General features: G+C 42.0%; 2 protein-coding genes across 3 annotated transcripts; both read left to right on the forward strand.

Moving 5' to 3' along the window:
• Positions 1–750: 750 nt before the first annotated feature.
• On the forward strand, positions 751–17,558 carry bbs7 (Bardet-Biedl syndrome 7). Of its 2 annotated transcripts, none has more exons than XM_080773765.1 (19): positions 751–1,146; positions 1,768–1,833; positions 2,506–2,568; positions 3,150–3,325; positions 4,698–4,884; positions 5,661–5,733; positions 6,424–6,531; positions 6,866–6,996; positions 8,518–8,602; positions 10,274–10,376; positions 11,343–11,535; positions 11,650–11,724; positions 11,943–12,011; positions 12,634–12,773; positions 13,209–13,373; positions 14,990–15,099; positions 15,506–15,609; positions 15,713–15,836; positions 16,690–17,558. In XM_080773765.1, the coding sequence occupies exons 1-19, from the start codon at positions 1,111–1,113 to the stop codon at positions 16,821–16,823; spliced, it is 2,142 nt and encodes a 713-aa protein (XP_080629891.1). In that variant the 5' UTR covers positions 751–1,110; the 3' UTR covers positions 16,824–17,558. The 2 variants fall into 2 exon arrangements, with proteins under 2 accessions (XP_080629891.1, XP_080629892.1); XM_080773766.1 differs by having other exon boundaries at positions 11,946–12,011.
• Positions 17,559–18,494: 936 nt separating this feature from the next.
• ccna2 (cyclin A2) lies at positions 18,495–22,517 on the forward strand. Its single transcript, XM_080773565.1, has 9 exons — positions 18,495–18,739; positions 18,892–19,131; positions 19,658–19,940; positions 20,124–20,230; positions 20,324–20,547; positions 20,646–20,850; positions 21,023–21,136; positions 21,299–21,432; positions 21,537–22,517. Exons 2-9 carry the CDS (start codon positions 18,904–18,906, stop codon positions 21,586–21,588), a joined length of 1,347 nt encoding a protein of 448 aa, XP_080629691.1. The 5' UTR covers positions 18,495–18,739; positions 18,892–18,903; the 3' UTR covers positions 21,589–22,517.
• The last annotated feature ends 3,208 nt before the right edge of the window (positions 22,518–25,725 follow it).

The raw sequence follows: 25,725 nt of genomic DNA on the forward strand, positions 1-25,725 counted from the left end.
AAAAAGGTTCTATGTTCCCCGCTCAACCAAAAAGAGGTTCTATGTTCTTCAAATTTTACGCGGGCCAGTTTCGAATTGCAGCCGTCCGTAGGTGCCCTTTGAGCGCGGTTTTGAAGGAGTCAAGGGATTTGCATGTCTTAATGATGATGATGGTACGGCGTTCCACATTTTGGTGGCATCGGAGCGAAATTAATTCAGTCCCTTGTTTGTGCCGAATCTGGGTTGCACATGGTTTGTTGAACTCCCTCTGGTGTTGTGGGTGTGGACTTCGTTGACATTAAGGAAGTATTTAGACAGGTACATGGGTATCTTGGTGGTGTATCAAATCTTGTGGACCAGACCCATTGCATGATGCTGTACTATGTCGTCAAACCTAAACCATTCCAGCCTATCAAAGTGAGAAGCGTCTGCAGCCAGACACTATTCAAAGTGGGCAGGGGTGAGGTGGGTTCGGGGAGTGAGGCCACACTACAAAACAGTGTAATGGAAGATGCCAATTAGTGTTTGATTGCATATTTATTTATACTTGGTCATAATTTCTTGTCTTTATACATTTTATGTGCACTATTGGTTTCGCCTCTCTGATTGGCTGGTAGTGTGAACTAGTGGACCAATTCAGATCCCTGTTGAATTTGTCCACGTCTGCTTTAAGCCAATGACACGGAAGCTTGTTACCACATGGCTCGTCACTCTCTAACAGCTTGCTGTGTTGTCATTAGCAACCGAACGAACGATTAATGTGTTCTCTGTGTGACACAGTGGGCTCTGTACACGCAATGTATTGGATCAGGAGATGAAGTTCATCTCTAGTGTAGAATTCATTCTGCATATGGATTTCATTATGGATTCATAATAATTCGCCCACTGTCTAGTTGGCAGTCCCCAAAGCCTGGTTATTTGGCAGGTGCAGCATGAGCAGCTAGATGCTGTTTTAGCTTGCTGGCCAAAGTTAGCATGACAAGCTAACGCCTGATAATCTCTTTGAACTGGAGGAGGCTAATCCTGATCTCGCTATCCTTCTGTGAGAGTCTTTTTACTCAGTCCCAGTTCCAAAGTCGACGTAAGACACATTCCATATTAAAGTATAATACTAAAGTATTTGGACTGAAAATGGAGATCCATCTAAACCGAGTTGACTACATGCAGGTAAGACTTAAGAGGTAACAGTTTCACGTGCAAAGGATAACGGTTTACATTAAAGTTAGGCAATGTTGGACATTAGAATATTGAATACTCTATAGAAGTCCATATATTATGGTAGCCTTGTTTTGCTCAATCGAATTGAGTCATGATTGATTCAGGTATACTAGAATAGCTGTGATAGTACATACTGTTTACATTTCATATTTGGAATCGGAATACTACTACTAAGTACATATACTGTATGTAATATTGCAGCCATTCTAGGGCTAGCTAGTGTACACACGATGCCCCTTTGTCTGACTCCATTGTGTTCATAATAACTCTCATAATAACTCTAGTTCTATAAAGTCCAAGTCAAGAAAGATATCATAAACATTTGCTTCTTTTTTAAGACAATTTGAAGATTTAGCATCAATTGAAACGTATATAACTGTATACATTCCTACAAAAGTAGAGGCCGCAAACAACATCTCAAAGTGGTGGTTGATGCAAATTGCAAAACAAAAATATGCAAATGTGTAACTTTATTATACTTGCCGATGTATGCCTCTAACAATAAGGCAACGAGATAAGTATGTGCAAATTGGCCAGATATTCTTTCTCTTTTACATTATTTCATCTCAGGTTGGTGTGACGTCCCAGAAAACGATGCGTCTCCTACCTCCAATGGGAAAGAAGGCAACCCAAAAGGTATTCTTCTCACTTGTCTATAGCCTCAGAACGAAAATACATCGCATGGATGCATCCCAAGGTCATCAGGGTTTCGGGTCTCGCGAACATCATACCCCTCACTCGGTTGACCCAGCCGGGGTGATCAAGTCCCGACTTACGTCCCAGTAGCTACCCTCGATCAGACCCACCAGGGAAAGACCAGGGCCATACAATCCGTTGGAACCACTCCGGAACCACTATGCAGGGACTCTGGGACTGAGAGGTACAATTCTGGCATGTGGAGGGACTAGGCTCTGTGGGTTGCCTCCTGTCCGGGCCCCTCCTACATCTCACCAGGTCCACTCCTGCTCTCACCAGGAGTACAGCCAGGACCTGTGCGTTGCACCAGACTCCCAGTCCCAGCACCAGACACTTCATTCAGGAGTTGTGGATTCTTGAGCCGCAATGGTTCTGCAGGCTCCACCTGGGCAACGGTTGAACTGCAGGCTCCATTTGCGGCTCGAATGGCCCTCCTAAAGGCCTCATCGAAGGTTTTTGGGCTTCCTCCTCATGGAGGATGCAGGCTGGGGCGCTAACCCATACTGCTCCCGGGGTGCCGTCTACATTCCTAGCTAATATCTATAGAAACAAAAGCCTGAATCTTAATGTGTTTTACAGATTATAATCTTGTTGGACTCTTGTCTGCTTCAGGTTGCCATTGCAGACCATGATGGTGTACTGACATGTTTTGGAATGAAGAAAGGAGAGGCAGTGGTAGGCATCTTATTTACTCATCCCATGTTCTTCTTTCTCCTGCATTTTATAGGCCTGTCACAATTATTACATAATCGCCTAATTGGAAATATTTGAGATTATTGCAAATATTTTGCATAATCATTTACATCTTGAAAAATGTTTGTACATTACAAAAAGGGTCTGAAACGGTCGAGAAATGACAGTTTTATGAAAAACCCTATGTTTCTATGTATCAGTGGTGCTCAAATTATATCATGTCAAGGACCCAAAAAATATATGTAATTGGCTGCCGACCCCCATCTGAAAATATGTTGTTCCAGGGACCCCCCCCCCCCCCCCAGAAGCAAAGATATGAGTTAAAAAAGTTCGCTCTGAAATTATATATATTGAAAGATTTTCACCACATTTTCACGATTTTTCAAAAAAGCAGACCTACAAGCTCGTAGCGCAGCACCCGGTGCCACGCTATGAGCTTGTAGATCTGCTATTCTTCAATAGCTAAAGTATAACATAATGCTTAAAACACCTAAATGGGTTAAGCAAGATACTGTTTTGAATTTGAGTGTGTCTAATCGTTTGAACAATCTCATCTCCTTCAGCCCGTGTTCAAAACCCTTCCGGGACTGAAGATAGGCCGCCTGGACCTGGGAGGGGCCGAGGGTACACCTCAGGAGAAGATCTTTGTGTGTTCTGGTTCTGAGGTCCGAGGATTCACAAAGAAAGGCAAACAGTTCCTCACATTCGAGGCAAACCTCACGGAAAGCATCAACGCCATGTATGTGTTACTTCTGTGCACCTTCATCAGGTTAACCACATCCACCCTGGTGACTGTCCCTATTTCGGGGCAAGTCATGATAATAGGCAAGAAATAGCAGATCGACAAGGTCACAACATTGTGAGCGGGTACTGTTATATATTTTTGAGTGGTGCAACCACTCCTACAAGCAGCAATGTCCGTGTACCTGTGTACCTGTGTACCTGTGTACCTGTGTACCTGTGTACCTGTGTGTGCACGTGAGCACGAGTATGTTACTTATTTATACCAGTAGGGGGCACCAGAAACAGAGAGAGGGGTATTGCTGTGCCTGCTAATGAGAGAGAGAGAGACAGAGAGAGAGGGGGGTGTGTGCGGGGGGGAATTGCACCACTCAGTTCACACGGGTGTGATTTTTTAATTGGGGCCAACCCATTTAGGCCTGAGGCCGATTCTAAAAACGCCTCTAAATCCTGACCTAAGGTTTCTGAAAAACTTCAAATATTTATATAGCAGAATCAAAATGTTTACATTTTTGAATACTGTACATACTGTACAGAACCCAATATGGGTTCCCGATCTGAGTGGGTAAAACACCAAAATGGGTTCCCGCCCAGAATGGGTTGTGGTTTAATTATGTACACTAACAACGTGACAGTGCAGCGCGTTGAGTGGTGTTGGTGATCTGTGTCGTTTTTGTCGACTAAAACTAAGACAATAAATGTTCGACTACCTTTTTTCACTGACGAAAATAAAATGGAAACCAAAGGAAAACTTAGCTATGATGACTAAGGGCCGATTCATACTCCTATTTTACCGCTGTTTCGGTGCTGTAGTGCCGAAATGATTTCGGCTCGTCAGAAATTTTCAGTAGCACCGAAGAGCCGACTTTAGGACGGTACCCGCCCCCCCGAACCTCAAATGACGTCAAATTGTAGGCTCTACAGCGCCGAACCGACTTTTATTCGGCTCTAAAATAGGAGTATGAATCGGCCCTAAGACTAAATGTATTGACAATTTCGTCAACAGATACAAACTAGACTAAAATGCTAGGAAGGGGACTAGTGGACAAGATATCCAGTATAAGTCATTTTACACTACAACACTGCATGCTGAAAATAGTGCGACGCGTTGTGAGCTTGTAGATCGGCTATTTTCAGCAAGTGTAAAATCAGTCACTACGACGGCATCAAGGCCCGCCAAAACATTTTGTTCGACTAAATCAACTGTAGATTTAGTCGACTAAAATCTTATGACATTTAGACTAGACTAACACTAAAACATTCCAGGTGACTAAAATGTGACTAAAACTAAATTAAAACTATTCAAGAGAGTACGACTAAAATCGAAATTTGCTGCCAAAAACAACACTGTTCGTGATCTGCATTTGCAGGCATGTCTCCGGCGCCGACCTTTTCGTCTGTGCCAGTTACATCTACAACCACTACTGTGACTGCAAAGATCAAGATTATTACCTCTCTGGAGACAAGATCAATGACATCGTATGCTTGTCCACCGAGAACCTCTCTCGTGTAGTCCCCGTTCTGGCGTGCCAAGACCGTGTTCTAAGAGTCTTGCAGGTAAACTCGCACACAGTCTCACACACACTCTTTTATGTACCACTTTCAATGCAACAAACATGTCTTTATGTATGTAAATTGTCTTGTTCTTTGTGTTATGTCAAATGTGTGTATATGTGTTCTGCATACTTGGCTGCTGGGTCGCAAGATACATTTCAGTGTGAACTGACAATAAAGTACTATATCATATCATATCATTCTGATTTAGCACACGATATGTAATTTACAGTAATATTTTGAATATTTCAGTTGGTTTTGCACGACTGTTTATATTATTACTGTACTATTTACATTTTTTAGTAACTAACTAACAAAGCTGCACATTAACTATTATTAATGGATTAGTTTTTTTCTTCTAGATTTGTGATTCTCAAACTATTTAATTTCAAGGACCACCATTACTCTGAGAATGTACCAATGGAATTGAATGGACCTGTAAGTGTCCATTTGGGTCCATTTGGTTCCATTTGTACACTCCCAGAGTTACAGACCTTGTAAGGGTCCATTTAGAACCCCCTGGAAACCACTGTCCTAGATTATTTTAAAATGACACTAGTATTGGATTCGGTACTCGTTATATCGACCTATATGCAAGTTATTATGGGTATCAGAATCGGTATCCGGAAAGAAAAAATCACACCCGTGTGAACTGAGTGGTGCAACTCCCCCCCGGACATTGCTGGTTGTAGGAGTGGTTGCACCACTCAAAAATTATGTTATCATTACATCTCTACAAGAAGGAGCTCCTTTCTCAACACATTTCATATTCCATATAGGGATCAGAGCTTGCATATGATGTTGAAGTACCTGGCCCTCCATCTGTCCTGGAGCTTTACAACAAGGATGGAGGCAAGTCACACTATGTTTTTCCCGTCCACTTTCTGATTCTATAGGGTGTAAAAACGTGTACATCACCAAGAGGGGGGGGGGGGGGGGGGGGGGGGGGTGGCGTCTGAAAAGCTAGCGGCGCCATTTTTGTGGGATTTAAACTCTAGCCCACATGACGCAGAATAGAGTGACGGTGGTCTGTTTTTGTAAACATTGAGCTCGTTCCTGTTGACAACACAGTGAGCCAACACCAGAAAAGGTCAGGCTCGACATACAGTAGCCATTGTGAGATGTCAGTTTAGAATGGTTGCACGTCGTTTGTTGAACTCACGGATAGTCGCTCACTCTGTAAACAAGCCAGACAATCCCAGAAGTATGGCGGCCGCTACCACGTGACGTGACGCATATGTTGACGCCCCCTCAAGGAGATTTTGGTACGCTCTATATACCGGTAGTCGGTCTACAATGCTCACAAGGCATTGCGATGCGATGTGTTGCGTTGTGAGCTTGTACTGTTTTGGCTATTTTTTGAACTTTTTGGAAAATGTTCACCTAGGGACATCAGGGTTAAGTGGTTAATACTATATTTAATTGTGTTTTTGCTTACCATAACTCCTAGGATATGAATATTTCAATTAGTGTAAACCTCCAAAATGTGCTTTTCCCCCCCTGTAAATTATCATGCACTTAATATGAATAACCTGTCAACAGGAGAGGACATTATTTATGGAACAGCAGATGGAAAACTGGGTTTGGTGAAGATTGGTGAATCCAGCGCCGTGTCCAAATGGGAGATTGAAAATGACAAAAAGAAAGGAGGTATTATGTCTTTTCTAATCAAGACCAGTACTGCTGTTGAGTATCGGTATGTACCGGTATATGCCTCGAATGGAATAGAAACTATGCAATTGCTTTATGGTCAGAATGAATCAAACAACAACAAAATCAACCTGCACAAGATGCATCAATATAACCGCTCTCAAAATGTATTCAGTAAATATTTACAAAAGAAAAAAACGATTCCAGGTGTTGCGTTCGGCTGTACAAACGTAGAGCACAGAGGAAATAGCTTTAGAACGATAATAACCTAAACGTAATTCTAATAAAGAATGTTTCAGTCAGGAGATTTTATTTGGCTCGTATCACCCAACAGGTGTCCTATGTGTTGACACGTATGACATCATTGGAGACGGTGTGGGTGACATCCTGGTGGGCAGGGATGATGGGACGGTGGAGGTGTACGGCCTGGACAGCTCCAGTGAGCCCACGCTACGCTTTGAACATGTGAGTCTGCCTATCTTCCAGTCTTCATTAACACATTTAGTACCGGAACTGCATCAAAATAAAGGCGTTGCTTGCGCCGGAGTAATCGCCAGAGTAGTGATCGCTTCCATTTTGAAAGCCATGAACCGGAAATACTTTCTTAAAAAAGTTGACTGACAAAGTGCCATCACAATCTCCGATCATCTTAATATATTTATATACGCTACAAAAAGAGTTCATATTTTGCGGGAGAGACGGATGAGGAGCAGAAACGCAGCGCCAGCATATCGATCCATTCATCACCACGGAGAGCGCCCTGGATGAGGAGATACGAGTCATTCTTTCCGCCGCGCTAACATGGGAGTCAATGACAAGCTAATAGTTTCACAGAGCGTTAGCATACGGCAAGCGAAAAGCGAAATGCCAAAAAAAAAAGAAGTAATTATTCTGAATATTATTATCTCGCCCCGCGTCGTTTGGACGTCGCTAGGACGTCCACAGACGTCTAAGGCACCTCTCGGTTCCAATCCTTATGACGTTTCAGGACGTATTATGTACAAAATGTGTTAAGGCCTCACTCACACGTAAGACACACGCAAGACACACTTGTGTCCTGTGTCTTCTGTTTGTTATGGCCGCCTCAATGCATTTCCAATGGGAGTCACATGGTTTGAAGACACAACCTTGTTGCATGGGGGGGAGGGCAGAAGACAGCCATGCGACAGCCATGCAACGATGTTGTCATGAAACCATGTGACTCCCATTGGAAATGCATTGAGGCGGCCATAACAAACAGAAGACACAGGACACAAGTGTGTCTTACGTGTGAGTGAGGCCTACATCCACTAAAACTATGTTTGTTGACTAACCTTTTTTCACTGACGAAAACTAAATAAAAACTAAGCTATGATTACAAACTATGACTAAATATATTTACAATTTCGTCAACAAATAAAAACTAGACAAAACTGTTTGGAGTAATTATATGCTTGGTTGTGTGCAGGTGTAGTGCTAGCAGATCTAAAAATAGAAGATCTACAAGCTTAGCTCACCGTGTGTCGCAGTGTGACAATTTGTGAATTGTAGATCTGCTATTTTCGGCACTTGGCTACAATAAGTATAGATCAGGCATTACAGACATTTTAGTGGTCTCAGTCAACTGTAGTTTTAGTTGACTAAAATCATAAATGACATTTAGTCAACTAAAAGACTAAAATATGACTAAAACTCTAAATGAACACTGGCATCTTCTCAACTGATCAGGTAGAAGAACCTTTATTTGACTGATGGCACAGACAATTCAGTTCAGTGACTTATTTATTAATACGTTTATTTGGACAGGACGGCGCATATTGACAAACAGTGTATATACACCGGATTTAGCAAGAATGCAAATTTCCATCTGTATTCCCCCTCCATACAGAAAACAAGCGACATTTCCAAAGGACACATAAAGAGTATACAGTAGGGTACGGAACACATGAGACATTCTGTACCCTCATCATTACTTGTCGTCAAGGTTCCTTTGGTCTCTTTCTTCAGGTGTTGTCTGAGAGTGTGACGTCCATCCAGGGAGGCTGTGTTGGGAAGGAGTCTTATGATGAGGTCCTGACTGCCACTTACACAGGTCAGTCTCAGAGTCCTTCACACATCATCATCATTTATTTAACTCACGACCATGATCACATGGTTTGGAGCACAGATTCATAAAAGTATACAATCGAAGGTATATAATACATTACAGATTACTATTTGTACAGTGGAAGAACATTTTTCAGAAAATCACCCAATTTATAGATTACTTTTTGTTTTTCAGATTTTAGTAATGCAATTAATTTAAACATAGAAGGGTGGGTAAAAAAATCCTTGCCTGGTCCTGTACTTCATACATGGGCAACTGGTGGCCCGGGGGCCACATGCGTCACTTCATACATGGGCAACTGGCGGCCCGGGGGCCACATGTGTCACTTCATACATGGGCAACTGGCGGCCCGGGGGCCACATGCGTCACTTCATACATGGGCAACTGGCGGCCCGGGGGCCACATGCGTCACTTCATACATGGGTAACTGGTGGCCCGGGGGCCACATGTGTCACTTCATACATGGGCAACTGGTGGCCCGGGGGCCACATGTGTCACTTCATACATGGGCAACTGGCGGCCCGGGGGCCACATGCGTCACTTCATACATGGGCAACTGGTGGCCCGGGGGCCACATGCGTCACTTCATACATGGGCAACTGGTGGCCCGGGGGCCTCATGTGTCACTTCATACATGGGCAACTGGCGGCCCGGGGGGGCCACATGTGTCACTTAATGTGGCCTGCAGGTTAATATCCGAACATTGATATTGATTTCTGCTAATTACTAGTATTAAAATGTTATTGTCTTTTTTATGTCCAATATGTATTTGTATTTAGTTAATAAAGTTAACATAACTATAACTAAATGCATTAAAAAGAAATCCCTTTTCAGGATTCCAAGTCAACAATAGCAAAATATTATTCAGGATTTCAATTCAAATATAGCAAAAATAGCTGATCTACAAGCTCAAAACGTGTCGCACTGCGATATGTTTTGAGTTGTAGATCGGCTATTTTTGCTACGACAGTAATATGCAATGTGGCCCCTCTGGAGTGAGTGTGGAAATATGGCCCTCTCCATTGTCAATGTTTCCCACCCCTGTCGTACCTCACAGCAGGGATTAATACAGTATATTTGTGTTTCTTTCACACCTCAGTCCTTCTATCTATATGATGACTCGACTATCTACTGTCTGTTTGTCTGTCTTGACACTTCAGTTGGGCAAAACAATTCACATTGATTCATCTCGAGTCCTGTTATACTGCTCAACTGTGACAAATACTCAGAAACAATACATCATCACACACCACTTTCTCCCTAATGCTACTGCTGTGCATTGGTTATTTAGTCAATGCATCTAATTATATAAAATGGTTTTAAGTGCATGGAGGCTGCCTTTTAATGTGTGTGTGCGTGGTAAATGGTGCATTTATATAGCGCCTTTATCCAAGGCGCTTTACATAGATTGTGCATTACATTCACTCATTCGCACACGCATTCATACACGTCGTACACACATTCATACATGCAAGGCACCAACCAGCACATCAGGAGCAATTAGGGGTTCAGAGTCTTGCTCAAGGACACTTGGACACTAACTTTGAGGGAGCCCAGGTTCGAACTGGCAACCTTGCGGTTACCATCCATCCACTCTACCCCTGAGCCGTGTGAGCGTGCGCTCATTTTACTTGTGTGTTTACTTTTGTGTTCCAGGCTGGGTGACGGGACTGACCACTGAGGCCCAGAAGACAGAGGCCGGCCCCGGAGATGAAGTCAAGATGAGCAAGGAGACCCAGTCCAAAGTAGCCTCCCTGAGGTATTGCTTAGAAATGCTATTTCAAATGTTTTTGAATGGTTTATTTTGCCATGACAAGCCATCGTCTGAAGTTAAATGATGATGCGAATGTGGGCATACAAGCGGTAAAATGATCAATTTAGCTGGCATCCTTTTGGTGTTTGAAGCATTATGTTATGTTAGCATTATGTTAGCTATTGAAAAATAGCAGATCTACAAGCTCATAGCGCGGCACCGAGTGCCACGCTACGAGCTTGTAGGTCTGCTATTTTTGAAAAATATCTTTGAATATATATTCTTTCAGAGCGAACATTTTTCTTTGCGCAACCCCCCGGGATTTAGATATATGCTTTGTTTACTGTCAGAGCTCAGGGTCGTTGGTGTTTTATATTTTTTTTATCCCACGATTTTGTAACTCATTTTTCACCCCTGTGTCAATCATCTACTATGATCCTGGGCTCTACACACCCTCCGCCAACCTGGGGAGAGCAACGGACTTAACTCATGCTTCCTTCATGCTTGAGTGTCCAAGTTGCTCCTTTACACCTGACAGGGGGGAGTTTCCCTGGTTGGACGTAGCGCGTGAAAGCAACACGTTATTCCAACCAGTTCCTTTCCCCTCCATCAGGCGCCCCGGCTGGCCAGGGGGAGGCAGTTTAGAGACCAGGATTACTGCATGTTTTTGTGAGGGTACCTACCCTAGGGGACACGGGGAGAACATGCAAACTCCACACAGAAAGGCCCTTTCGCCAACCCCGCCTTCGGGTATGGGCACTGATGACGCGGGGGAGGAAACACGCCGCCAGCACCCACAGTGCCCCGAGCGGGAATCGAACCCAGGACCTTCTAGCTGTGAGGCGACAGCACTACCAACTATGCCACCGTGCCCCTGGGTCGTTGGTGTTTAAAGGTTTGAGAACCGCTGCAGTATTTGACTGTGTGTGTGTGTGTGTGTGTGTGTGTTTGTGTGGGGGGGTCGTCCTTCAGGGCAGAGTTGGAGCAGCTCCAGGTCAAAGTCCTCCAGGGCAGGGAGAAGTACCAGCAGAGCTCCCAGTCCAGCACGGCCGTGTCCGCTGTGCCCGTCTTCAGCGTCAATGACAAGTTCACCCTCTGCCAGGACGACGCCAGCTACAGCCTCACCCTGGAGGTCCAGACCGCCATCGACAACCTACTGCTGCAGGTACCATGTGTTACCAGCATGCAAACGACATGTCAGTGTTGTTTTCGTCGAGAGTGTTTAACTGACCTCTTGATTGAGAGTGTAAAATGTATTTAATTATTCCCCTCTTTACAGAGCGATGTTCCTATAGACCTACTGGATGTTGATAAGAACTCGGCTGTTGTGAGTTTCAGTGAATGTGACTCAGAGGTGAGATGTTTCTTTTTTTGTTGCTGTTTTTTTTATTCACACATTATGTGCCCTTTCATTCTTTCAAAAAAAAAACTGTTATTATAAAAGAGAGTAATTGATGCATCAATTAGTAGTCGAATTGCCTGCTGTGTATAGCTTTGCTTAAATAAGAAAATATAACTTAAAACAAAGACCCCTCCTCTACTCAGTGATGGATTGTCTTCCGTTGTTCCCAGCAGACTAATGGAAACTTCCTCCTAGCTACCTACAGATGTCAGGCCAATACAACCAGGCTGGAGCTCAAGGTACTACGGCTAGCCCAAAAGTTACAAATTCCTTTATATAGAATGAGTGCTAAAGAGAAAATGTAATGACCTATTTTCTGTGTGCGACGCGCTGTGCTAAAATGTGATTTAGGCCTGACGTCGAAATACCTATATCAGTCGTTCTCAATATTTCATGTCAAGGACCTCAAAATGTTTATGTAATATGCCGCCAACCCCCATCTGAAAATATGTTGTTCCAGGGACCCCCCAGAAGCAAAGATTTGAGTTAAAACTGAAACTCTGAAAGAATACTGTATATATTCAAAGATTTTAGGCACATTTTCACGTTTTTTCAAAAATAGCAGACCCACAAGTTCATAGTGCGGCACTCGGTGTCGTGCTATGGGCTTGAAGATCTGCTATTTTTCAAAAGCTAAAGTATAACATAATGCTTAAAACACGAAAAGGGGTTCCCGCCCAAAATGGGTTATACATGTCATCTGGCTTCTGGTAAGTGACAGAGGGGAACCGAACTATTGCACCACTTATGTTTGTTTGTTTGATTTGATTTGCCAGATTTGTCCTGTCTCTATATATCATGGATATGTTTGAAAATACCTGGACCTCCAGTACACAAAAAATGACTGCCTGGTCTCTCTAGGTGAGATCCATCGAGGGCCAGTATGGTACACTGCAGGCCTACATCACCCCCAGGCTGCAGCCCAAAACATGCCAGGTCCGGCAGTACCAGATCAAGCCGCTGTCCCTCCACCAGCGAACACACAGCATAGACCAAGACAGGTAATCATGATCAAGCACTGACATAAACTACTGGAAGTTTATGTAGTTTATGTGTCCCCCCCCCCCCCCTGCGCTTACTTGAAAAGCACTCAGTTGGGTGAATCTGAAAACTGAATTTCTGCCATGGGGGACTTCAAAAGAGGCTAGCAAATTCCCAAATTTGTACCTGATGAAGACTACACAGGTTGAAATGTTGTATACCTCCTAATAAATCACACTTTGGGCGCAGCAAAAACTGTGTTCAGATAATCCATTATATTCTTAAATTCCAAAATAAATTATCATTAGATTGTTTAAAATTAAAATAGCAGTGTTGATAATAGAAATGATTGAAATAACAAAGGACATGGAAGAAAATAATCCCCCTTTATGAAAAAGCTTGAATAACAAATGTATCTTGTCTGTACTTACCCCCCCCCCCCCCCCCCCCCCCAGGCCAATGAACAGGCTGAGTCTTGTGGGTCAGTTTAGTTTTGCTGAGATCCACTCCTGGGTGGTGTTCTGTTTACCAGAGGTACCGGAGAAAACCCCCGCTGGAGAGACCATCACCTTTCACTTCCACAACACCTTCCTCAGCACACAGCTAGAGGCCACCTACTGGTAAGCATTGCAGTGTTACTTTTGACAGCAAACATTTTTGACATGGTTTTGGTCATAGTCTTTTGACTAAAATGTCAATTAGTTTTAGTCGCATTTTGTCATTATGAAATGCTTTAGTTTTTGTCTATTTTTAATCGACTAAATATAATATTTTAGTAAATCTACAGTTGATTTAGTCAACAAAAATTGATTTTGGTCCGGATCCTGCAAAAATAAAATGACTTGTCTTTTACTTCTACTGGATCTCTTGTCTACTACTCCCTCCCTAACATTTTAATCTAGTTTGTATTTGTTTCCGAAATTGTCAATCTATTTTGTCATAGTTTATGTCATCATAGGTTTTTTTTAGTTATTATTTCGTTTGCATCAGTGAAAAAAGTAGTCGAACATTTCTTGACATGGTAGAAGAAATGAACACTGACAGAAACCTGCTGGACCAGCATTTTCCCATTGATACCACAGCACAGAAAAATAACAGACAGAATAACAGGCAAATATGCCATCCTAATTGGCCTAATTGTCACGTGGCGGTGCATTCATTCTTTCTATCAATATATGTAACAAATTGATATTGCATTGTGTCGACGAGCTGCACAGCCTCTTCTTGTAATCTTCAGTCTTCTGCGCCGTGAGCAGCACTTCCACAACGCTGTTGTGCGCTCGGTTCACCACAAAGCTGCACTCCAAAATGAAGGATGCAAGACAATAAGAATGTACAGTAACTGTTTATCTGAGACAGTCTTTCATCCTTCATTTTGGAGTGCCACTTTTTCCACTTTGGTGGTATTTTGAACCTAGGTATATTCATAGTTGACCTCCCACTGCCTAAACAAAAAGGCAGCTGGTGTTCTTGTTTGGATTAACTTCTTTCTAACACTTTGTAATTAGCGACACCTGGTGACAAAAATACGTTACTGTCTGTAGCTACATTGAATATAGACTAGAGCCACGGAAGACCTTTATAAGCTGTGGTTCAAGCGGGTTAATACTAGTACACTGTAAGCAAGTAATTTAGAAGAAAATAAACTGACTTGTTTTTTGCATGATAAATTACTTGTTCCCACTGCACTTTCCTTTGCACAATTCATTTTAATATCACTGCATAATATTGAGGAAATATAATATTGTTTTCTTGCAGATATAGTGATTGCAATATGATCTGTGATTCCATAGTTTCTTTCTCTGTGGTCAAAGCAATTTAAATAAAAACTTGGGAGACTTGAATGCTAATGCACCATACGCACATTCTGAAATTATTTAAAGGTTTCTTCTGACATATACTTGATTTATTCACCGTAGTCTACTTACACCAGGAACACTGGTGAAGCCCAAAACATTATTGCTTGCACAAATAAATTGCAACCACATGCGATTTGTATCTTGCACAATGATGTGATTTGAACATTTTTACCATTTAGTTTTCTGTCTTTATGGAAACAAAACATGAAGACTGTATCCACACAATTCTATTTTGAAATTTTAGGTTGTGTCTTAACAAGAGTCTCGTTTGTGCATTCCCATTTTGTCAATGTTTGTTTTTATGTATTATTTATAGTAAGTTATAATAGTTCAATCTTCCTATTGACAAGTCAGCTCTGTTTTTCTTGTGGCATCAGCAAAGGAGAAGCCCACTTCAGGTCAGACAACATCTCCACTATTTCCATTCTGAGCGATGTCCTCTCTAAAGAAGCCACGAAAAGGAAGATGAATTTGAACATCTCTTATGGTAGGTCTAGACTCTAGCTCTATTGCTATTTTAATACAATTTACAAGTATCATTCTAGTATATCGTCAAGGGCGGGTGGAAACCTCATATGTCCAAAACTGCTACTTCTCAAGATTCAAATAAAATAAAATAACAAAAGTATCAGATCGACAACCTCAATACGTTTCGAGCTTGCAAATCTGCTACTTTTGATGCTTTTGTGTGATGCTGTAGTATGATCAATTCATTTATGAATAAACACAACAAGTTAGAATATAGAGGTGAGGTTTCTGCCCGCAGCAACAATATACCGGTACATGTAATTATTGTGTTATTACTGTGTCCTAAGTCAGTATAATTAATCAACTTAACTTACAGAGGTATGTAACAAATATCAATGTCACTCCTGTTCGAATACGTTTTGCAGATATCAATGATGAGTCTGTGAGCCACACTCTGAAGATGATCCACCCAAAGCTGGAATATCAACTACTGCTGGCTAAAAAGGTTCAGCTTATTGACGCGTTGAAAGTATGTATTGACTTGAAACATAATCTTAAAATCATCTTAAACTGAAAACCTGTTGACGCCTCTCACGGTTTCTCTTTTCTTCTTTCGCTCTCTCTCTTTTTAGGAGTTGCAGGTTCATGAAGGGAATGCAGACTTTCTCATCCCAGAGTACCGTAGTATTTTAGACGAATCCACGTTTCTCCTGGAAGAGTACAAGAAGCAGCCAGCGCACCTTGAGAGACTTTATGGTGTGTCACAACCTTACATTTCAATGAGTGATATACATGACGTTTTTGAAAAGATACTCTGAACTTTTTTTTCTTTTTTTTTTTTAACATTAGCAATGAGTCCGACACTAGTTTGTAGCATCGCTCTACCTATTTCTTTGCTAATTTTGCTCCCTAATGCTAGAATATCACCACTACTCTACACCCCCTTACCCAAACCAGGGTTTGTATCAGTTAATTTCCAGCAATGTATTCTTAACCTCGACCCTGCTACTACCCTGCCCAGGGTCCGATACCCATAACTTGAGTGCCACATTTAGGACAGTGGTTGTCAAAGTGGGGCCTGGAACTATCTGGGTTCCTTGAGGGGGTTCCAAAATAAATGGACCCTTACAGGTCTGTAACTCTGACCCTGTACAAATTAACCAAATGGACCCTCTCAGAGTTATGGGGATCCACTTATCTAGGAATGAATCAAAATTCCATTTATTGTTAAAGTGCAGCTGCAAGTTAGTAAAACAGTAATGTACAGTAAAGGTGTCTGCAGACTGCTGTGTTTTTTCAGTTTTTTAGCAGCGTTTTTCCGAAAAATGCGTTCAGTCTGCAAGGACCTTAAGAGTATAAATAAGTCGTGCAACACCAACTGAAGCATTCAAAATATGACGGTTAATTAAATATCATGGATTACATTACGTGGTATCGGAATGGCATATACTGGCATACTCGACGATACCAGCATTTTAAGCAGTATCGGCAGCTTTTCCGACACTGGTAAAGACTACTGAAAACCCGCGACTTTTATGCACAGATCCTGTTGCTAAAAGTGCTTTCAGTCAGGCAGATACTAACTTTTGCATATGTACCCTCCCTATAGGTATGATAACAGACCTCTTCATTGACAAGTTCAAGTTCAAAGGGCAGAACGTGAAGACAAAGGTGTCCTCGCTGCTGGAGATACTGGACAACTATGACTTAAACTCTCTGCTGGAGTTTTTCAACGAGGCCTAACTTATTCAATGATCAGGCAATGTTATTTATTTGTACTAGCTTTTGTATTGTAAATAGAACACTTGTGGTACTGTGATGTAAGATAAAGTTGGTAGTATACAAAGTAAGTATACATTATCTGTATTTTAGATTTCCTTCTGCTTGACAATGGATTGTAGACAATATATATCATACAATTTTATCACAAAATGATTTTCCATATTCTCTCATACTGTCCTGAAACAGTAGCATTGATTCAAAGCTCACTGACAATGAATAACCGACAAAGAGGAAGTCAAAACAGTGATTTCTTTTCCAGTCTTGATTCATTGTTAAAGTTTAAGAATTCTTTTGTATTTTCTCCTATTAAACAGCCAACAGGAGAAGGGCACACACCAGTGTTGCTGAGGTGCTGCAGACCTTTGGTGTAGAAGTCTAAAAGTGAAGAAAAGGCTGTACAGTACACATCAGTCACGATGCAGAAATAATTGAATGATAATGGCCAACATTTAGACCTGGACTGTTCTTCTCCAGGGATTGAAGAAGACCATTCCAGTTCAAAGTGTTGGTTCATCATTACATTATTTTGCATTGTGGCTCTGAGTGTTGTGCTTGTTGTTTGGACTTTTCTTCAGTTTTATATTTTATCCTATTGACTGGTAAAAAAATAAATAAATCATTATCATTTGTATACTACTGAATTGTTCTGATCTGTAGTCCCACAGCAATTGGAAATAAATATTTTATGTAGTTTGAGTGTTTTTTCTGATGAATGTTTGTCAACATGAAATTCATATCATTAACTGACTTATGAGCTAGCCTATAGGCAAAAAGCAAATTGTGAGCAACATATTTGAGTAGAATTTTTTTATTTGCACTATTACTTGTGCTGTGATGAAACAAATAAGATATTAGTGATTTTTTACTACAGCACTCAAGAATTAGGAATATTTAGGAAACAAATGGACCCTTTATTTGTCTAACTCTCAGAGCATACACATGAACCTGTTAGGGTCCATTTGGTCTCATGTGCTCTGAATTAAATGAACACTGATGATAGGCCTACTACAGTGCAGATTGGGGTCCCAGAAATCAAAATGGTATCAAATGTGGTTCTGTGTGATCCTAATGCATTTAAATCTGGGGGTCCTTGAAATTAAAAACTTTAAGAATCACTAAAAAAAACCTGTGGCATGTGGTGTATCTTTTCAAATGGGGGTCCACACAGGCTAAATGTGTCAATTTGATGAAAAAGTTTCATAGATTACCGTTCATCTTCATCTCCAAGGAATGCAAAGTACCAGAAACTGAATGTTTTATAAACTGTGGTTGATAAACAGTCAGAATTCGATATTTCCCTGGCTAGCACAATTATGCAATATGCACCCAGGGATTATTTGAATGCAATGTGGGGGAAAACCGATCTACAAGCTCACGATGCGTGGATGACGCGGCGCGCAGTGAGCTTGCAGCTCTGCCGTTTTCCACGCCGAGGCACCGTCGCACCAAGAAGCGCAACTGCGCTTTGAGTTCTCTCGGATGCCGTAGGGGCAGCGCGTCAACGCCCAGCTCCGTCTCCTCATTGGTCCGTCGTCGCCCGGACTGTCTCCTCATTGGTCCGTTTCAATAGTCGCGGGCTACTTGAACTGGAGAGAGAGCAACACAACAGTTCTCCAACTCCACTAGTGTGTTTTAAAGGAAAGGGACGGGCACAGCAGCTGAGAGGAGGAAGCCACCGGTCATTGTTAGAAAAACAGTTTAGGTTTTAGGCGTTAGCTTTTTACGCGCAAATTACGAGAACATGACTAGCTGAAACATTACACGCAGTTGTTTAGACGTCCTCTCGTTCTTATATATTCGAGTGTTCTAACTAAAGAAGTAAACCGTTGCAGCCGCGGAACCGACGTTCTGAACAACCGACAACAAACCTGATACTAGTAAGTGATCTTCCCTACCGCGGTTAGCAGCTAATGCTAAGCGCCTAACGTTACTTGACTGAACAAACCACCCGTTTGTTTTGTGTTTGAAAACGAGTGTCGCGACATTATAGTAAAACGGTTTTTAAAGCGGAATTCCTGGATCTTTGTAGGAATCGTCCATCATGTCTCGTTTGAACCACGGACGCGCGGTCGAATCCTCCGCCAACCAAGAGAACGTGCTGTCACGGCTGAGGGGGCTGAAGCCCCGTGCTAACGTTACTAACACTACCGGTGCTGCTGCCGAGGGGAACCAGGAGAACCTCGCTCCGAAAGTGGGCAACAGGACCGTCCTAGGACCGCTGCACGGCAACCAGCACAGCATCAAGCCTCAGACCCACGGCACCAAGCAGGTTGGTAGTGGTACTAAATGTGCATGGTTTTGTGTATGAATGGATGCTAAGCCGGCTAATGTTAGCAACCATATAGCTTGTTGTTGGACTCTGAAACAAGAGAGCGGCTAAACTTAGCTTAGCTTCTGATTAGCAGTTATGACTTGTAACCTTGTATTTCTTACGTTATTATGCTTTTATTCTTTGTGAATCGATTTCTTCTCGTCTATCTTATGATGTTGCTCTTGTCTATAGGAAAGCACTTTGCTCAACTGCTGTTTTCAGATTTAATATTTTTACCTAATTGGAATGCTGACAGATGTACATAAATGCAGTCGCACTAATTGTACTTTAGGAACAAACTAAAGTCAGTTTTATTTATAAAGCACATTTACTGCAGACTGTACACCAAGAGAAACAAATTGTGTGTTTATATTTGTTTTATAACTAGGACCCCCCCCCCACTACAGGGTTGCATATTCACTGCCAGTTACAAGAACGGTGTTGCTTAACCTGTGTGCCTGTCTTTCCATACATCTCATTACAGGTGCTGTCCTGTAAAAATGAAGATGATGGCAAAAGCTGCTATGAGAAAATACCTTCCAAGCAGCAGCCAGCTTTCCAGATTCATGTGGATGAGCCTTCCAAGCTGCCTCCCTTCCAGATCCACATGGATCAGCCTGATGGTGCCTGCGTCAAGAAGCAGGTGGCCATCAAGCCAAGGCCCACCACAGATGACTCTCCACTTCTTCTACTCAACCATGCTATAACCCGCCTGAGACAGCCTCTTGCCACCATTGACATCCCTCCCTGCATGGATGTCAGTTTCGGTAAGCTTTCAGCTTCCAATCCTACTCTTTATATTCCACCTGTCTTATGTCCACAGTAGTATGCACTCATAAGCAAAAACAACATTTTCATTTAGCTATTAATCTTTATTTCCTTTTGTGGTTGTGTGTAAACCATGCAATAGTTGTCATCCAATTTAATGTATATTTACTTTTGCCTAATAGATTCTCCCATGGACATGTCTGTAATCGAGGCTGAAGAGAAGTCGGTCAATGTAAACAACTCTCCGGACTATGCTGAAGAAATTCACAGTTACATAAGGGAAATGGAGGTGAGTGTATTCATGGATCACATAACTGCTATTAAAAAAGAGAAAAAAGTGGTGGTTGCCATGGTGGCTCAATATTTTCATTTTCTTTACCAGGTGAAAACCAGGCCTAAAGCTGGCTACATGAAGAAGCAGCCTGACATCACCAACAGCATGAGGGCCATCTTGGTAGACTGGCTAGTAGAAGTGGGAGAGGAGTACAAGCTTCAGAGCGAGACACTCTACCTGGCAGTCAACTACATTGACCGCTTCCTCTCCTCAATGTCTGTCCTTCGGGGAAAGTTGCAGCTTGTTGGAGCTGCCGCAATGTTGCTTGCATCGTAAGTCTCTCCATAAAGCTGCATTTCAGAAGTTGAAGGTGACACAAGTTGAGGTGACCTGAGACCAAATGCTCCCAACTGCTCTTGTGTTAATACAGGAAATTTGAAGAGATCTACCCCCCAGAGGTGGCAGAGTTCGTTTACATCACAGATGACACCTACACCAAGAAACAAGTGTTGAGGATGGAGCACCTTGTTCTGAAAGTGTTGTCCTTTGATCTGGCTGCTCCCACAGTCAACCAGTTTCTAACGCAGTACTTTGTAAACCATTCGGTTAGCAAGCAGGTGGAGAGCCTAGCAATGGTTAGTGTTATGATCATTTAAAGGTCTAATCTTTTATTTAGTTTGATCTGCACAAGTTTTGTCCTCTCCTGACATGGAATTGCAACAATGTCCAAAGTATACATTCCAGTTGTAGCTTATTTGAAATGTGTAGGCCAGTTTTGAGGTTTTTTCTTTTCTTTGCCCTTTCTAGTTCCTTGGGGAGATAAGTCTGGTTGATTCAGACCCATTCCTGAAGTACCTCCCGTCACAAACGGCAGCTGCAGCTTTCATTGTGGCCAATAGCACCATCACTGGGGGTTCATGGGTAAGTTGAACACATGATGTTTGGCATTTAATTCTGGAAATGTGCTTTTTATATAGGGCGGTCAAAGTAACATTGGAAACATTGCACAATTCTGCCATCTGTATATTGATTGACGTATGATATGCTACTAGTCTAAAAAAAAATCTCTCGTCTCCCACATAGCCCAAGACCCTGTCGGAGATGACTGGTTACTCGCTAGAGGACCTAACTCAGTGTGTCGAAGATCTGCACCAGACATACCTCAATTCCCCACAGCATGCCCAGCAGTCGGTCAGGGAAAAATACAAGGCAGTCAAGTAAGTCTTACAGTAAATTAATTAATACATACTGTGTGTACTATATATTGTCCGAAGAAGCCTGTGCACAGTAGTGTATATTTATAAACTTTTTTTCCCCCCAGGTACCATGAAGTCTCCCTCATTGAGCCTCCTGCCAAACTGCTTTTGAAATGATTTTGTTTTTGCCCCTTTTTATATTTTTATTGTCTTAAAATGCCACATTTCTAATAACTGAGCATGTATAGCATCTGTTTTTGGCAGAGCTGCACAAATGTGCGCTTTAAAGGAAAATCAAACTGTTTTATGAACGATCTTGGAAAATTGTTCTTTCATACTGGATATTACCATGAGCATCGTCCATGCAGGATACTACGTAATCAAGTGCAGTTTGTAATTTCTGATAGTTTGTCTCTAAGACGAATGCACATTTAGTGGTCTTAACACCACACATTGTAAATGCATATTTTCTCTGACAGGCCTGTGAATATTTTCTGTCCTTGTGAGCCTGACAACTACATTTTTATAACTATTTTTGTAAGAGCTTTGAGTAGTTATCTAAAGAGCTTTTTATATACTGAAAGATGTACTTCTCCAGTTAGTGCTGGCTAAATTAGTTCACCTGTTCTGCTGATGAAGTTTTTCACCCTTTTGTCCAACAGGTCTTAAACACTTAAATGCATCTTCTGCTCTGTAAAACAAAGGAACAGCTCTTGTAAATAAAATTAATTTAGACCATCATTTGTTTGTGTACTCATGGGGGCAGCAGAGAGCCACTTTTGGACTTGTAAGAGGAGGTGACTGTATTCTGCAAATGTTTTTTTAATGTCAAAAGGCTTCACAATTAGACCGTTTTCCACACTGTTACTTGCTCAGTTGTCATAGAAGTATAATTACTGCAAATGTTTGACTACATTAACCACTTGACTTGAGCCCCAGGATCCATAGTCTAGGGTGAACATGAGCCCAAATTGGCAGAGCTACAAGCTCACAATGCATGATGTGCTGTGAGCTTGTAGATCTGATTATTTTTACATTTATGCATGTGAAGTGGAAACTTTCCTTGTCCAGTTATATTTTTTCCAAATCTCCATTTGCTGCCCAAGCGGCTACTCTTCCTAAGCTTCAACACATTTTCTTACTGAAAAGTTTTCAGTACTCTGTTCATTTGAGGCCATGACTCAATCACTTTCACATATGGCTGTGCCTAATATCTACTTGAGTAAAAAGAACTATACGTTGCCATCTTTTTGTAGTGTCTATCTTTGTTGCAGTCTCTAATTTGAGCCACTAGATTTGACTTGTATGGAGGCCATAACATTGCTAAATAGTTGGTAATGTGTTCCATATTGTAATTGCCCTATACATATCTGCATACCACATTTATTCAGTTTTTTTAAACTGACTCTTAGTTTGCCTGGTAGTGTGACTATGATCTCACAATGTATTTGTGTACAGATGAACTGGTTCTTTATAAGGAAACCCACCAAACTGCAGCCTCTCCTACTCTGAGCCATGAATGACTGGCATGCTGCAATCTCAGTACTCACACCTAACCTAATTGACGGTGCAGTGCAACTTCCAAGCCTTGCAGATTTTAGCTAGATGGCTCTTATGCTATAAGAGTAGGAGAGTAGCGACACGCTTTGATCTCGCTGCAAAGCAGGTGCTTATGGGCTATAGTTCCAAATTGCTCCTATGGCTGGAACTATCCCATTGAGATAGAATGAGCACTTCCGCATTCCATTGTTTCAATGGGAGTCAACACTAGTGTCGCATATATACTATATTACTCTGGCTATAGTCAGATAATGTTAAGAGATTCTGCTGGCAGCCTAAATGTCTCGGGGCGTGCTTGTCTTTTTAAATTGTAATTTATTTTGGTTTTGACCCCCTTTACGCCTTCATTTAGTTGTTATGCTAATTGATCCTGTCCCTGCTGTTGTATATCCTGCCAGTGAGCTAGGAGCCCCCAACACTCCCTGCTGACAGGTACCGCCCCAGCCCTTAGGAATAAGTGCAATGACAATTAGCACCCTATCTACCCCGAACACAGGCACAATTGTGTTCATATAGAGATGCGCTGCAAAGCAGGATGCACCACAGAATCCACTTATTTTCGCAGGTGTAAATAGCTGTTCACATGTACCCAGCACTGTAATTAAAACGTTAAAGATGTATATTTAGACCTGAGGACGATTCTACAAATGCCAGTTTTCTGAAAAACCCATCTTTCTACGGTATGTCAGTCGTTCTCAAACAATATTTCTTCATTTTAAGGACTGCCAAAAATATATGTAACTGGCTGCCGAGTGCCGACCCCCATCTGAAAATATGTTGTTCCAGGGACCCCCCCCCCCCAGAAGCAAATATTTGAGTTTTTTATAGAATAACATAATGCTTAAAACACCATAAGGGGTTAATAAAGTCAAAAGTCAAGTCGGTGTTCATGGCATAACTATATGGTGAACAATCTATAGTTATAGTGAACTTAAGAGTGGGTGAAAATCCGGAATAGAGAGGAAAGGAACACACCGAACAGGTCAAATAACAGGAAGGCTGAGGCAAATATACAAAGCCCTTTATGCATAAGGTGCATGATTAAAATATTTGCAATAGATGAAACTACAGCGGAAATGCTTACAGTATTGGACAAATGAGGGGGGGGGGGGGGGGGGATATATAAGTTGCATCAAAATAATTTCCAAGATATGAATGCCATAGCACTCATTTACTGTACATGGCAATAAACACTTGCCCCCACTTGTACAATTAAGTTGTCAATAAATTGACCATACTTGAACAATTGAATAGCCAGCATTGATGTTTCCACTTCACATTAACGCAGGACTTGATTTGAGGTGAGGTAAAGACGGCAGTAGCCAATGGCAGTGAGGGGGTCTGTCTGTCTTTCTCTCTCTCTCTCTCGCTCTCTCTCTCCCCTCTCTCATAATAAATTGGGAGGCAGGGTTTCGACAGGGAGTCTGGGAGGGAGAGCATGCACAGAACCCTGCAGAAAGATTCCCTGGATTCCACCACTACTCTCTGAGAGAATGCCGAGCTTTGACACCATGATACCTCTTAGTGCTTTCTTATCGTCACTGGTTCATCATACCTAAACTATCTTTGGAGCATTAAACCATGGGAATGAAAGGACATTTTATTCCATAGCTGGATCATCTCCACTTAGATCTGCAATTTGAAGATGGTGCTCACATCCTCAACAGCGGGTCCTGTATAACCATTTGAAGAGGGTCTAACTTCGGGAAGCCTCCAAAAGCAGCCTTTAACAGCTCGGAGAGCCTACAGAAGGGGGAGGCTCTCTGAAAAAAGCCCATGCCCTCCCCCAGGAGATTCCTGGTGACCTCCACATCCTTGCCCCTGGCACTGAGCTGGGGCTCGAACTTCTGCCTGTACCTGGGACTGCTACTCCTTCTCCTCTTGCTCATGGTTCTTTTGATCTGGATGATCGTCAGGCAGCTGAGCAACTCGGTCACCAACTGTTCCCTACAGCCAGTGCGCTCGATGAGAGAGCCTTGCTTTCGTCAGAGATGCCACATGCTGTGAAAAACGATGGATGCCAAGCAAAAGACAAAGACTTTTGAGACTGTGTGGCTTTTGGAGACGGCATGGTTTCCTGTAGTGACATTGGGGGATTGTTTGTGAAACACTGTGGCACAATTTGTGCCAAAAGATTGGTGGGTTGTTGGATTATGAATTATCTCTGGATGTGCCTCAGTGGGTTCACACAAGAACATATATTTGATTTGCTATAAATGCAAGCACAATGTTAGAAATGAAATACATTAATTCAATGTTCAACTTTTCTTTTTTTTGTGATGCTGTACTTTCTTTAAAGAGCTTGCCATGTAGTTACAGTCAGTGGGGTATATCTTATCAGTGATGAAGTACCCAGTCAACATGGAATCCTGTCCTGTATTTTCTTGCTGCTGTCTTTGCACTTGCTCATGTCTCATCTTTGAGATACATTTTACCCAGCACTATCTATAAACACAGTCTTATATTTTCTGGTTAAAATAAATAGGCCCCATGCATGTTTATTCATGCTTATTAAAGCAATGCACATAAAGCAAGGGAACTCCTGTCATTTGTGAATTGGAGAGGGTGGGTGAGATTAACGGCACATCGTTGTAGAAAGCGAATTAGATAGACCCATGGGGGAAAGGTTAATAACAGCAGCACAAGACAGACGACAGTGTGTGTAACTGTAGCCTATGTGTGGGTGGTGGCTGTAGTGTACAGCTCAATATACAAGCAGAAGACCCAAACAATGCATTCTGTTTTTTTTAACAC

This window comes from Protomyctophum bolini (genome assembly GCF_963924005.1).
Source record: "Protomyctophum bolini genome assembly, chromosome: 10".
Classification (NCBI taxonomy): domain Eukaryota; kingdom Metazoa; phylum Chordata; class Actinopteri; order Myctophiformes; family Myctophidae; genus Protomyctophum; species Protomyctophum bolini.